At 38.0% G+C, this 13,067-nt stretch overlaps 1 protein-coding gene across 1 annotated transcript; it reads right to left on the bottom strand.

Annotated features, from left to right (window-relative positions):
- Nucleotides 1-1,153: 1,153 nt before the first annotated feature.
- On the bottom strand, nucleotides 1,154-12,769 carry Bcl2a1 (BCL2 related protein A1). The gene is made up of 2 exons (XM_005316877.5): nucleotides 12,011-12,769; nucleotides 1,154-1,411 (listed from the first exon to the last, which is right to left on the bottom strand). The coding sequence occupies exons 1-2, from the start codon at nucleotides 12,428-12,430 to the stop codon at nucleotides 1,304-1,306; spliced, it is 528 nt and encodes a 175-aa protein (XP_005316934.1). The 5' UTR covers nucleotides 12,431-12,769; the 3' UTR covers nucleotides 1,154-1,303.
- Between the last annotated feature and the right edge of the window lie 298 nt (nucleotides 12,770-13,067).

Below are 13,067 nucleotides of genomic sequence, written 5' to 3'. Positions count from 1 at the left end.
CTGTCTATTCAGGTTCTTCTTGGCCTGAGTGGTATCCTTCTTTCCAGTTATGGCAGGAGCCTATCTGGCTTATATAAGTCTTATGACTTACAATCAGACAAGATCAGTCAGAGAATTTATGTAACTGTCTAGGAGGGCTGGGTTCATTGTCTCTGTTCAACTAAGAACAGAAGAACAGGACACAGAGATAGCAAGCATGCAGCAGGTTTATTGCAAAACCGAAAGAGATACACTTCTCTGAAGAGAAGGGGCCCTGGAGCCAGGAATCTGGTGGGGGGGTTTTGGCCTGTCCTTTTTATGATCTCTGGAATTTCCTCCTTTCTTTATCTCCTCCCCTGTCCTATTATTGACTGGGCCCCTCTTTCCACACATCTGTTTTAGTTTTTCTATTGGGTCCCCGCCTTAGGAGCACAAGTATGAAAGTGTCTGTCTGATTGGTTTCCCGGCTTGTGTCCACTTGACCTGTACTTTTGTCAAGCAGGAAGTTAACCTCATGAGAAGACGATGCTCTCTTCCTCTGGCCCTGCCCCTGACTCGCCATCTCACCCTGGCTGCCTGTGCCCTTCTACATTTCCCTCATTTGTTCTTATATCAAAACGTGGGGGAGAGCTGGAGTACTATTTTTGGGCTTCATGGCTGATTTTTTGGGGAGGGGTCTTGATTTCTATGACCTGTCTTGAGGAAGATGAATTCTAGTTTCTGTGTCTGGCTTAAGAAAAGAAAGAAGGGTGAAAGATGGGAGGGGAAACAGAGTGTCAGACAGAAACTTTGCTTCCGAGGACTTCACTTTGGGGTATCATTTTCTGAGCCTCAAAACTGCATATCTGTATGCTATGCCCACCGAGCCCAAATGACAGGCAAAAGAGAGTGAAGACTAAGGAGAGCATCAGTGGGAACTTGAAGCAATGGGGACACCTGGGGACACAGAAATCATGAACCCAGTAGGGAGGTGGGCCCCTGTGCTCTTCAGGCTAGAGACCCAGAGAACAAATTAGGTTGATGAGCATACCCTTAAGAAAGAGCCTGCCATGGGGCAGAAAAGACACCTCCTTCTGGGTCATCATCCTTTACTTCAATACCTGACTCCTATATTGGGCTGAGCCCTTTTGCTCAAGTTCCAGACAGCTGAAAAGATTAAGACATACATCACATAGAGAGAACAAATACATACAATTTATTCAATAAAATGAGGACCAAGTGTCCTTAACTCTGTAAAGTCAAGTTACACCATCAAAGCTGTTTGTTTAAAAGCAGAAGTCACACATGTTGACAACAGTTCTCGAAACAGCCAGAGTCTTTTTGGTCAATAGTATTGCTTCAGGAGAGACAGCATCTCACAGATCTGCCCTGTAACTCCCAGAAAAGTCAACCAGCCAGATTTAGGTTCAAACTTCTTTACAAAGCCATTTTCCTAGGAGAGAATAAAACATAACATTTTTAAAATTAGCAGAGGCTAAGTTTTTAAAAAGCAAAGAAACTTTCATTTAAATGATGCAAATAGCTACTCCACTTTATACATTTTGCTCTGTCATTGTTCTCTACCTCTTTCAAGTAGCAACATACAATAGAAATATAGCCTTAGCCATATTTTGAATTCTTGTGGTTTTAACGTTTTTGCAGCCACATGTGAAAAAATAAAAAGAAATGGGGGGAAATGATTTTAAGATATATTTAATATATTCAAAATATTATTTCAAAACAGTATAAATCATTAATGAATTTTTTTTCATAGCAAATATTCAAAGTCCTTCCACCTTAATTCAGACCAACCACATTGCAATTATTCAGCAGCCACTTGTGACTGCACAGCAAGTCAGCACAGAAGCACAGCTCTAGAGGGAACAAATTCAGTTTTTTCTTTCTCTTTCAATTGCCTCGAATCGAAATATGTATTTATATTTATACACTATCATATTGAGAATTATGAGGACTTATGGTAAACCTAAATTAAACCAGTGTTTTTGAGCCTACGAAAAGGCTGATGACTATTTCTATTGCAATTCATTCCCTTTTGAGACCAGACATAGTTTTTCAAAAAAATAGTATAACCCAATGAGCTGTATATTGTATTCAGTTAATTTATGAACTATGATTATAAAACATCCTTATTGAAAATTACTTCCAGCTTATGCCCTCTCTTATTTCAACAAATGAGAAAATTGAGGCCCAGAAAAATGTAAGCTATCTAAAATAACCCAACTCTGTAGGACCTGGATTGGAATGCAAATATTCCACTTCTTTCCACTTCCTGCATTTCCAAACAAGCACCAAAAGGATTAGAAAATTGTTAAAATTATTTTTTGAAAGGTTCATCTAGCAAATATTTGCCCTACATTTTGTAAGTTCCAGAATCTAGGGTTATAAATGCCCCCAAGGTAGCTCATAGCCTAGCATGACTAATGCTAATAAGTGAGCCAAACATCTCTTTAATAGTCAGAAGAGATTGGAGAGTCCTGCAGTGCCCTGGAATCATCTTTGTAAGGTTGCTGGCAGAGCGGATAGGCATCAGACGGGATTTTCCATCTGAAGGATTGCCTAAGGAAGCCAGCTCTGCCTATGTGCTAAGGGTAGTCTCATGCTCTGAGGCACATGCTGTCATGCTGTATATGTTAGGGCATGAAGAAACTGCTCCTCTCTTCTTCCTCTTCCCCTTCCACCATTACACACTCATATTTTCCCACACATTCTAGGTATGTAGACATTTCATTGCTCCCTTCCTAGAATTCCCCACATTTTGAAATTAGAAAAAGCCCACATCTGGCAAGTATAATAATCCCCTCTAAAATGACTTTAAAAAAAAAAACTTTTTAGTTGTAGATGGATACATTACCTTTATTTTATTTATTTACTTTTATATGGTGTGGTGCTGAGGATTGAACCCAGTGCTTTACACGTGTTAGTCAAGTACTCTACCACTGATCTATAACCCCAGCCCTAAAGTGACTTCAAACTAGTATAACAATGATTGTTGTCTATTTGATGGGGCAGGTAATATGTCACCTTTTATATGCATTGAACTTCTAAAGTAAAAAAAAGTGAACAGAGGAAAAATGGACAAATCCAGCCATGAAGATGAAACAATTTTTAATTTTTTTTTTAGTTGTAGATGGGCACAATACCTTAATTGTATTAATTTTTATGTGGTGCTGAGGATGAAACCCAGTGCCTCATGCCTGCTAGGCAAGCGCTCTGCCACTGAGCCACAACTCCAGCCCCGAGATGAAACCATTTTTTAAACTATGAAAAACCAAAAGAACAACAGATTGAGAAAATATTTACATTTACCATGAAAGAGTTCATTCCAATGAAACAGAAAGTCATCAAACATAAGTCATTAACAAATCTATGGGGGAAGTTTGATATTACTAGCAATTAAAGAAATTCAATTTTACTACAATCTTATTGTTTCTTAGATCTATTAAATTGGCTTTGTTTTAAGCCTATGAAATAAATTATTTTTTAATAATACTGCCCAATGCTGATGTTGTTCCATTGGTACAATCCTTTTGGAAAGCAATATGTATCCAGTAGGTATGAGTAATGCAATGCTCGTATCTTATGAACCACTCACTCCACTGTGAGAAAGTTATCATTAGACAATGGGAGAGGGGAAGTTATCATTAGTTCAAAATACTTGGGGGAGGGGAAAGGTAAACATACCCATGTTCACTATCAAATCATTATTTCTTTTTTTAAATTTTTTTTAGTTTTAGTTGGATACAATGACTTTATTTTATTTATTTTTATGTGGTACTGAGGATAAATGAGACAGAAAGTCATAAAACATAAGTCATCACACAGCGTCTCACATGTGTTAGGCGAGCGCTCTACCACCGAGCCACAACCCCAGCCCCTCAAATCATTATTTCTTTTTTTAATATTTATTTTTTAGGTTTACATGGACACAATATCTTTATTTACATTTATGTGGTTCTGAGGATTGAACCCGGTGCCTCATGCATACTAGGTGAGTACTCTACCACTGAGCTACAACCCCAGTCCCCAAATCATTATTTCTATAAGGAAAAACTGTTGCAAACAACCCAAATGTCCAAAAATTGGGAATTGTTTAAGTAAATCATGTCACATTAATGAAATGTTCTATAGACATTAGAAATGTTAACCTGAAATATGTGAGACAATGTTAAAAATATTTATAATATAAAGAGACTGCTCCATGTACAGCCAGAGGAATCAGAAGTTGTGCTCCATTTGTGTATGTCAAAATGCATTCTACTGTAAAATTAATTAGTTAATTAAAAAAAGAAACTGCTATGTATACCCTAATTATTTTTTTACATATAAATATCATATCCACATGTGGATATGTGATAGTAGTGGGGGGGGATTTTTCCTCCTTAAAATATGCTTTTTAAAGGTATTCTTTTCAGGGCTGGGGATATGGCTCAAGCGGTAGCATGCTCGCCTGGCATACGTGCTGCCCGGGTTTGATCCTCAGCACCACATACAAAGATGTTGTGTCCGCTGAAATCTAAAAAATAATAAATATTTTTTAAAAATATTCTTTTCAAAAATATCTCCTTTAATGATGCAATTTGTATCTTAAGATCATTATATAAAAATATATGTATAAATAAGGATTCAGTATTATCCTAGTAAACAAGGAATGTCCAGGGAACATTTCTGGGAATAGTGATAGTTGGTTAAATTAAGCTATTCTGGTTTTAAGAAAACCTAAAGCATAAACTAATATATGAGACTGCTATAGTTTGAATGTCCCCTCCAAAACCCAGTTGAATTTTAATTGCCATTAAAATTGTGTGATCTTAAGATCAACCTTGAAGAGTTGCTTAGGTCATGGGGGCCCCACCCTATATATTACGGCTGTTATTGAAGAAGCATGTAGAATTATACAAGGGAGGAGGTTCAGCCTCCTTTTATTTTCCCTTTGTCTGTCTTTCTGTCTGTCTGTCTCTCTCTGTCTCTTTCCATGTGATACCTTCTACCATATTGCAGTGTGGCAAAGGGGCCTTCGCCAAATATAGTCTTTCTATTTGATAGATCTCAGCCTCTCAGAAAATTTCTTTTTCCTATAATTTACCCTGACCGTAATATTCTGTTATAGCAGCAGAAAACAGACTACAGTATGCATTATATCAATAATGTGAAGAAAATCAGAAACTTCAGGCTTTTTCAAATCTATTGGCAAACACTACATTATAATACCACAATATTATTCCCAATTCTCTAGAGATTATTTGCTCCTTTATTCATTTAAGAAATATTCACTGAACACTGACTACACCCCAGGTACTATTTGAAGCATGGGAAACAGTGATGAACAAAATACCCAGGATCCCTGCCCTCCCTAAGCTTAAATTCTCATCACAGAGACAGATAATAAGCTGATAAGAAAATAAATATGTAATGTGTACAGCTGTGAAAACTGTTATGAAGGAAACACTGTAGGCATGGGACGGAGAGTAGCAGTGGTACTGCCTTAGATGGAGTAATCACTGAAGACTTTTCTGAGGAGATAGCCTTGGAGCAGAGGGAAGAAGGGAAGAGGAAGGGAAGGGAAGAAGGAAGCCATGCAAACATCTGGGGGGAGATTGTTCCAGGCAGAGGCAATAGCAAGTGCAAAGGCCTTGAGGGTAGAATGTGCTGAGCTTATCCAAGGAATCCTGGCTACAACAGCTCAGAAGAGATTCATAGAAAATGAGATTTGGGAGGTGTTTGAAGGCTAGATGGTGTAGGCCTTTGGGTTTGGGAGTCACGACTTTGTGTTTTTGTTCCCAAGGTGAAGGGGCATCCTGGAGAGTTTTGCTTAGGCCAGGACATGATCTAATTCAAGTTTTGAAATATCACTCTGGCTGCTATGGACACAACAGATCTTAGCAGGGGAAGAATGGAAGGAGGGATATTGCTAGGAGCCTAGTGATGGAGTCAAGTGGGAGAGGAAGGCAGCCTCAGGGCCCTGGACGGACATTCTTTGCTGATAGATTGGACATGGGGGTCTGAGGGAAAGACGTCAAGGCTGACTCCCAAAGTTAGAGAGCTCTCTAAAAGAACCTGCAGGAAGATTTTTCCTCTAACTCTTGGGTCAAAATCAGGCATTTCAACGTGATCGCAATTATATTTCACCTTATTTTTTACTAAATGATTTCAAACTCTCAAGTTAAAATTCAAAAGAAATATAAGCATTTGACTGCAAGATCAATTTAATCAAAGGACACACCCAATATTTAAGATTATATCACTATTAACATCTTTTTTAAAAATATTTTTTAGTTGTTGATAGATCTTTATTTTTTTATTTATTTATAACGTGGTGCTGAGAATCAAACCCAGTGCCTCACACATATCAGGTAAGTGTGCTACCACTGAGCCACAGCCTCAGCCCCAAGATTATATCACTATTAGATCTTTATACTTTAGTCAATCATCTACTTGTCTCTGTATGCCCAATCTGCCCATTCACTTGGCCTTAAGTTGACCTGACCATTAATTAGAGCAAGAGAGACAGAAGAGAAGGGAGGAAGGAAGGAAGGGAGGTAGGGAGGGAGGGAGGGAGAAAGAAGGGAAAGAGAGAGAACCTCTTTGCTTAACTCTTATGACCCAAGCTTTAATATTCTGGTTACTTGGAAAGCACCAACTGTGTACATCTCTACTTTAAAGGGGCTTTCTTTTGGTGTTTAGTTTCAATAATTATATGTCTAAACTTCTTGGACTTTCTCATATAACCCTCATAGCTGACAGTTCACCAGCCACTTTTACAGAAATGTTTTCTAGCCCTTTACCTTCCCTTCCAAAGTAGGTACTGTCTTCATAATATACTGTATATAAAATATATTTCTATATTATAGCATATCATATTTTATTATAACATGCATTATTTAAGGAAGATGAGTCTCAGGTACTTCAGTAATCTACTCAAGTTTATACCTGTGATAAGAAAAAGAAAATTGGAATTCAAATTTCCTGTTCCAATATTAGGTCACTGATTCATTCCATCCACAAATATTAGTTGGGTACCTTCTATGTAAACGGCCCTGTGCTAAGCATGAGGTATGTAGTGATGCATTAAGTACACATGATTACTCCTGTGTGGAGCTATGAGCTGAGAATTCTTTCCACTCCAGGAGTGCAGACAAGCACAGAAGAGTGCTCCACTGAAAGGAGTGGAGGAAGGAAAGTCACCTGGCTCAAGAGGAAAGGTGATCCAAAGGGGCAAGACATATTTTTTTGAGATAGAAACTCGCTAGGTAATCCAGCCTAGTCCTGAATTCCTGGGCCTGCCCTGAGCTGCTAAAGCACATTCTAATGGCTTCTACAAACCAACCTTTTGGTTGTAGATATAGTTCAGTGGTGAACTTGCCTACATGCAAAAGATCCTAGGTTCAATCCCCAGCACCATGCAAGGGAGAAAAAAAAATTCTCCTTCTCCTTCTCCTTCTCCTTCTCCTTCTCCTTCTCCTTCTCCTTCTCCTTCTCCTTCTCCTTCTCCTTCTCCTTCTCCTTCTCCTTCTCTTCTCCTTCCCTCCCTCCCTCTGTACTAGGGATTTAACCCAGGGTTACTGAACCATGCTGAAGTTGCTGAGGCTGACATTGAACTTGTGATCTTCTTGCCAAACTGCTGGTACCAGAGATCTAAATGCTGAAGACAGCTAAAAAATAACACTAACTCTTCTAACAGATCTTTCGAGAACCTATCCATTTTCAGCACTCCAAATTAGCAGTGAGGATGGAAAATAATAGTAAATGTGAAAGAGGAAGAAAAAGAGAGATGAGACTTCTGGAAGGAAAGAAGGAAGGGAGGGAGGAAGGAAGGAAATTAAAAAGGAAGAAAGGAAGAAAAGAAAGTAGGTCAAGCTGATTTTAAAAAAGAAACAATAAGGAATGAGATTATGATTCCTGTTATTGATACACTGGCCTTACTTTTTCCCTTTAGTGCACCTGTTTTACATGGTGGTTAATAAATAATTGTAGTTGGTCATATAACTTATGGAAACTAAATACATTTAATCAAATTCTTTCAATGGAAGCAAGCTAATACTACTACTGATAAGAGTAACTCAAGTTTTATATTGGGTTCTTATTTGCAGGATTCTTGCTTTGCATTAGTGATTTGATTCTTATATCAGTCCAGAAGATAAGCTGCAATATTCTCCTAGTTTCACAGAGGAGAAAACAAGATGTAAGGAAGTCACACATTTAAGCATTGGAGTCTAAAATGAACCCATATGTGCTGAATCAGCTCTTACATGTGTGCTGTGCTCCCATACCACATTTTTTTCTTTTCTTTTCTTTTCTTTTAGGGAGGTACCAGGGATTGAACCCAGGGGCACCTAATCTCTAAGCCACATACTTTTTTTTTTTTTTTTTTGAGACAGGGTCTCACTAAGTTGCTTAGGGTTTCCATAAGTTGCTGAGACTCTATTTGAACTTGAGATCCTCCTGCTTCAACCTCCCGAGCCCCTGGGATTACAGGCGTGCAGCACCACACCCAGCCCCATACCACATTTTTGATCCAAGAATTTTCATAAAGTCTCTGGACATGTTTTAAATGTAATTAGTTCATACATTTTGTGTTTTATGATCAGTAGGGTTTTTTTAGTTTTTCTCAGAAGGGAAAAAAGGGAGAAGTCAGTGCTCGCTTGATAAAATTGTGAATTGCCTTTTCCCTCTTTTTATGGGCCACCTGACTTAACTAGTGGTAAGCATGTGATTGTACATTTCCCATGAAATGAATCATTCAAGAGTAAATTCATTCATTTAATCATATTTGTCAACAACACTGTGAAAATAATCAGTTTGCCATGTCTGTACGACTGACTCAAAAGAGCTCTATCTGTCATTAAGAGAATCAATGTCTCCTGAGAGCTAGGAACAAAATATCAAGATGCTTTGAAAAGATCTCTTAGCAAGTTTATCTACCACATATAACACCTAAGCTACTCAGGTGTAAAAGTGAAGAGCTGGGAGCCTGCACAGAATGTTACAAAGGGTGAGTAGGTGTGCAAGCAGTTATATATATTTATATCTCCAGTTGGGGGAGCTTTCTTCTGCCACATGTTTGCTAACCCCAGTACCACCCTCAAAATAAGAGTACATTTCTAGACATTCTAAGGAACCATTTTTAACATCCTCCATTCACTATGAATTCCAGGAACTCATAAAAATCTTTGTGAAAAAGTTAAATTTTTAAGTAACATGCATTCACTGTCTGTGTGTTCCCAAGTAGCATGTCAAGCACTAGGAACACAGTCCAAGCCTATAGAGAGCTTGCAGGCTCATATGTGGGCCTCTGTGATAGAGAATAGTTGCCATCACTTGAAAGCTATATAGTATGCTGAAATTTTGCTCAGCCTTTCAGTACAGCTTCCCACAGCCAGCTAGAAGAAAACATGGCTAAGCATCTCACATGCTTCACCCAGCCTTAAATCAGGCTGAGTTAGAAAGAAGAATTCCAGGAAAAAGAAGATGATTAAAAAAGAAGACTGGCTGCAGTAACACCATCCTTAGGCAAGAAGGCCTTAAACAAAATGTAAATGGTATCAAGTAAAAGATTTATCAATCTGATTACATCAAACTTTTTTTTTATACGGGGGAATAGAATCCAGAAGCTCTTTACCACTGAGAAACATCCCAAGCCCTTTCTATTTTGTATTTTGGACATGGTCTTGATAAGTTGATTAAAGCCTCACTTAGTTGTTGAGGTTGGCCTTGAACTTGTGATCCTCCTGCCCCAGGCTCCTGAGTCTCTGGGATTACAGGTATGTGCCACCGTGCCTAACCTGAATCAAATGTTTAAATATTTATAATGACTAAAGACATGAATAGTTCATTTTAAAAGATACTCAACAAACTAGAAGATATCTGTCACATATAAAATAAACAAAAAATATCCAGAATATTCAAAGAATTCCTATAGATCAGTAAGAAAAAGACAAAATGAAAAGGCTATAAACAGATAAATCCCTAAAAAATAATTAGAAATTGTTAGTAAACATCCGAAAAGATGCTCAAAATGAAAAGATATTTAGCCTTATTTAAAAAAAAACAAGAATTAAAACAAGATATGTTTAAATATATATCTATTTTAACCCAACAAATTGGGAAAATTATGACAAATTGCTACAATGTAATGTTAGTCTTCTGATATGTAGGGAAATGTTGGATACTCTAACAAGCTCCTGATAGGAGTGTAACTTCCCAGAACCACTTTGGAGGGCAAGGATCCAGTAGATTAAACAATAGACATGTACCACAGCCCAGAAAAGCAACATCCACCGTAGAAAACCCACACATGCAGGAGGGAAGGTACACATAAAGATTATTCAGTGAAGCATTGTTCATGGTAGACAACTCTGGAAATAACCTAAATTTTCACCAACTAGACATGGCCAACTATTCGACAGCATTTACATACAACAGAATATATGACATACTTTTAAGAATACTATTTTAGCAGAACAGAATGGCACAGGCCCATAATCCCCAGGAGGCAAGAGGTTAGCAATTTCAAGGCAATTGTCAGCAATTTAGCAAGATCTGTCTCAAAATAAAACTAAAGAGAACTGGGAATGTAGCTCAGTGGTAAAGTGCCTCTTGGTTCAATCTCCATTATAAATAAATAAATAAATCCTATTATAAATAGTCTTGGTTAAAAAAAAAATAAGTTGAAAATTAAGTACCATGTAGAATTTTAACACACACACACATACACACACATACACACACATATATAAATTTTTTAACAAATAAATACTATGAGGCTGAGGGTATTGCTCAGTGGTAGGGTGTGTTATTAGCCTGTGGAAAGCTCTGGGTTTGATTCTCACCACCAAACAACAGCAATCTGTTAGCCAGGCATGCTGGGCCATGCCTGTGGTTCCAGCTACTTGGGAGGTCAAGGCAGAGAATTGCTTGAGGTCAGGAGTTCGAGGTCAATCTGGGCAAAATAATAAAACCCTACCTCTAGGAAAAAAATGCTAGGTATTTCCTATAGATATAGCATGTTTTGCATGTGAAATAATAGACAAGAGTAGATATCACTTAGGATAGATGAGAGTTAGGATTGGGCCTTAAAGAGAGGCTCCAGGGGCACATAGGTGCTTTTAAAAACTAAGAATGTAGTATATTGGGACATAAAAGGAAGCATATACATCCAGCTGTAAAAGGCTTCTTTCTGCAACCAGAAATTCTCTGCTCTTTCCTGCCAGAGAGGATGTATTCCCAGTCAACCACTTGGACAAGGAGAGAGTTTCATTTCTACATATAACTTTGTCAAGGCATACTTTAAATTTTATATAATGGGAAGGGAGTTTTTAAGAAGCTCATTTATCTTCTCTACCAGAAACTCATGTCTTAAACATACCATTTCAATCTCCTGTATTTGAAAGGGATCCACTAAAAAAATAAAAAATACCAAAATAAAAATTTTAAAAAGGGTTCTTACCAACATGAATTCTCTCACAAGTCCCTACACAGTCTTAGCTTTTTAAGGTACTGATAATAATGTGAATTTTTATTTTAAAAATATTAAGTAATGGTTCTCTTTAACCACAGTCCAGAATTTTTATATTAGAAAACTGACAAAAAATTAATTTGTAATGAACTTGCAAAAATATACACTTATCTTTTTCAACATAATACCTACATATGACAACATCTAATACCAAGTGTTTCTGTACTAATTCTACATTGTTGTGACAGTCCTAGCAAAAAGTAAGTTCTAGATTGCCTGTGCTGCTGATTCTGAAGATGCATTAGAAAGCTACTTTATAGGTCCCCAGACCTCATTACTGTAATTCATACTGTCAGAAATAAAAGCTATAAGGGTTTTCCAGCTAAAAAGTTCTAGTATTCATTGGAAATGAGCCAGAAAGATGTTAGGTTTTTTTAATTAAAAATTTCTAAAACAAACTATCCAAAGAAAATTAAATTCTTAAGTAGGTGTTTTGTGATGGTGGCTTCCATTAGCAAGGAAACTCTAAATTCCTATTTCATAGTACAAACAATGAAAAAAAATTTCCATCACACATACCCAGCCTCCATTTTGCCTTATCCATTCTCCTGCATTATTCATAATGAACTCAGCCACAAAGTAAGAGATCTCCTCGTCGGAATCCACAGCAGGGGCAATCCGCTCTCGCAGAAGTTTCTTGACCAGAACTCCTCCGAAGGCAAATATGGTCACAATCCTTCCCCAGTTCATGATGCCATCTTCAAATTCCTTTTCCATCACTTGATTGAATATTGTTCTGGCAGTATCAGCAGACACCACATCAAAATTGTCCAAGAATGGTTTCAGATTCTTTTCAACTTCTTTTTGGACTGAGAAAGCCACGTTTTGTAACACTTTGGACGTTTTGCTGGGGCTTGACCCACGTTGCGGTACCTGCAGGACGTGCTGCAGGTAGTCCTGAGCCAGCGTGTGGATGAACCTGAACTCACAGTCATTCATCTTCCACTGGTGCAGAGCAGCCCGGAGCAGGTTCCTCTGGAGGCCGTGGAGGCCAGTCGAAGCAAATGCTTACAGAGCTTGGCAGAGGCGTGACACATGTTATCTGGAGGCTGGTGGAATTTCTGTTTGCATCATGGTATAGTATCCTTCCTCCTAGTCACTTTCGAGTGTAGGCTGCATGTGAAAGAGAAAGTTCAAATGTGAAAGAGGAAAACATTTCAGAGAGGCCACTTCCTCATCCTGTGAATTCAGTTTTAAAAGTCTCAAGGGTGAGGATGTGGAGATATTAGGATCCTCATACATTGCTCTCTGGAGTGGAGATTGAGTACATATCCTGTGAAAAGGTTTGGCAGTTCCTCAAAAAGTTAATTTTAGGATTACCAAAACAGCCAGAAATTCCATTCATAGGTATTGAAGGAGTGGAAGATGTGTCATCTCAAAATATGCCAAATTGGCCTGTTATTTCAGGCTGAAATCCCTTGAGGAACTAAAACTTCAGAAAAGGCCTTTTGGCTTCTTTCACTATATGCAACAAGCCATAAAGATTCGTTCAGACAGGATGTCCTTTCCATACCAAGGCCAGAAAATAGGTTTGACCACCAGAGGCTGGTAATTGAGATTGCAGTGAACCTGAATA

This window comes from Ictidomys tridecemlineatus, chromosome 5 (assembly GCF_052094955.1).
Source record: "Ictidomys tridecemlineatus isolate mIctTri1 chromosome 5, mIctTri1.hap1, whole genome shotgun sequence".
In the NCBI taxonomy this organism is placed as follows: domain Eukaryota; kingdom Metazoa; phylum Chordata; class Mammalia; order Rodentia; family Sciuridae; genus Ictidomys; species Ictidomys tridecemlineatus.
This window is presented reverse-complemented; position numbering and strand designations above follow the sequence as displayed.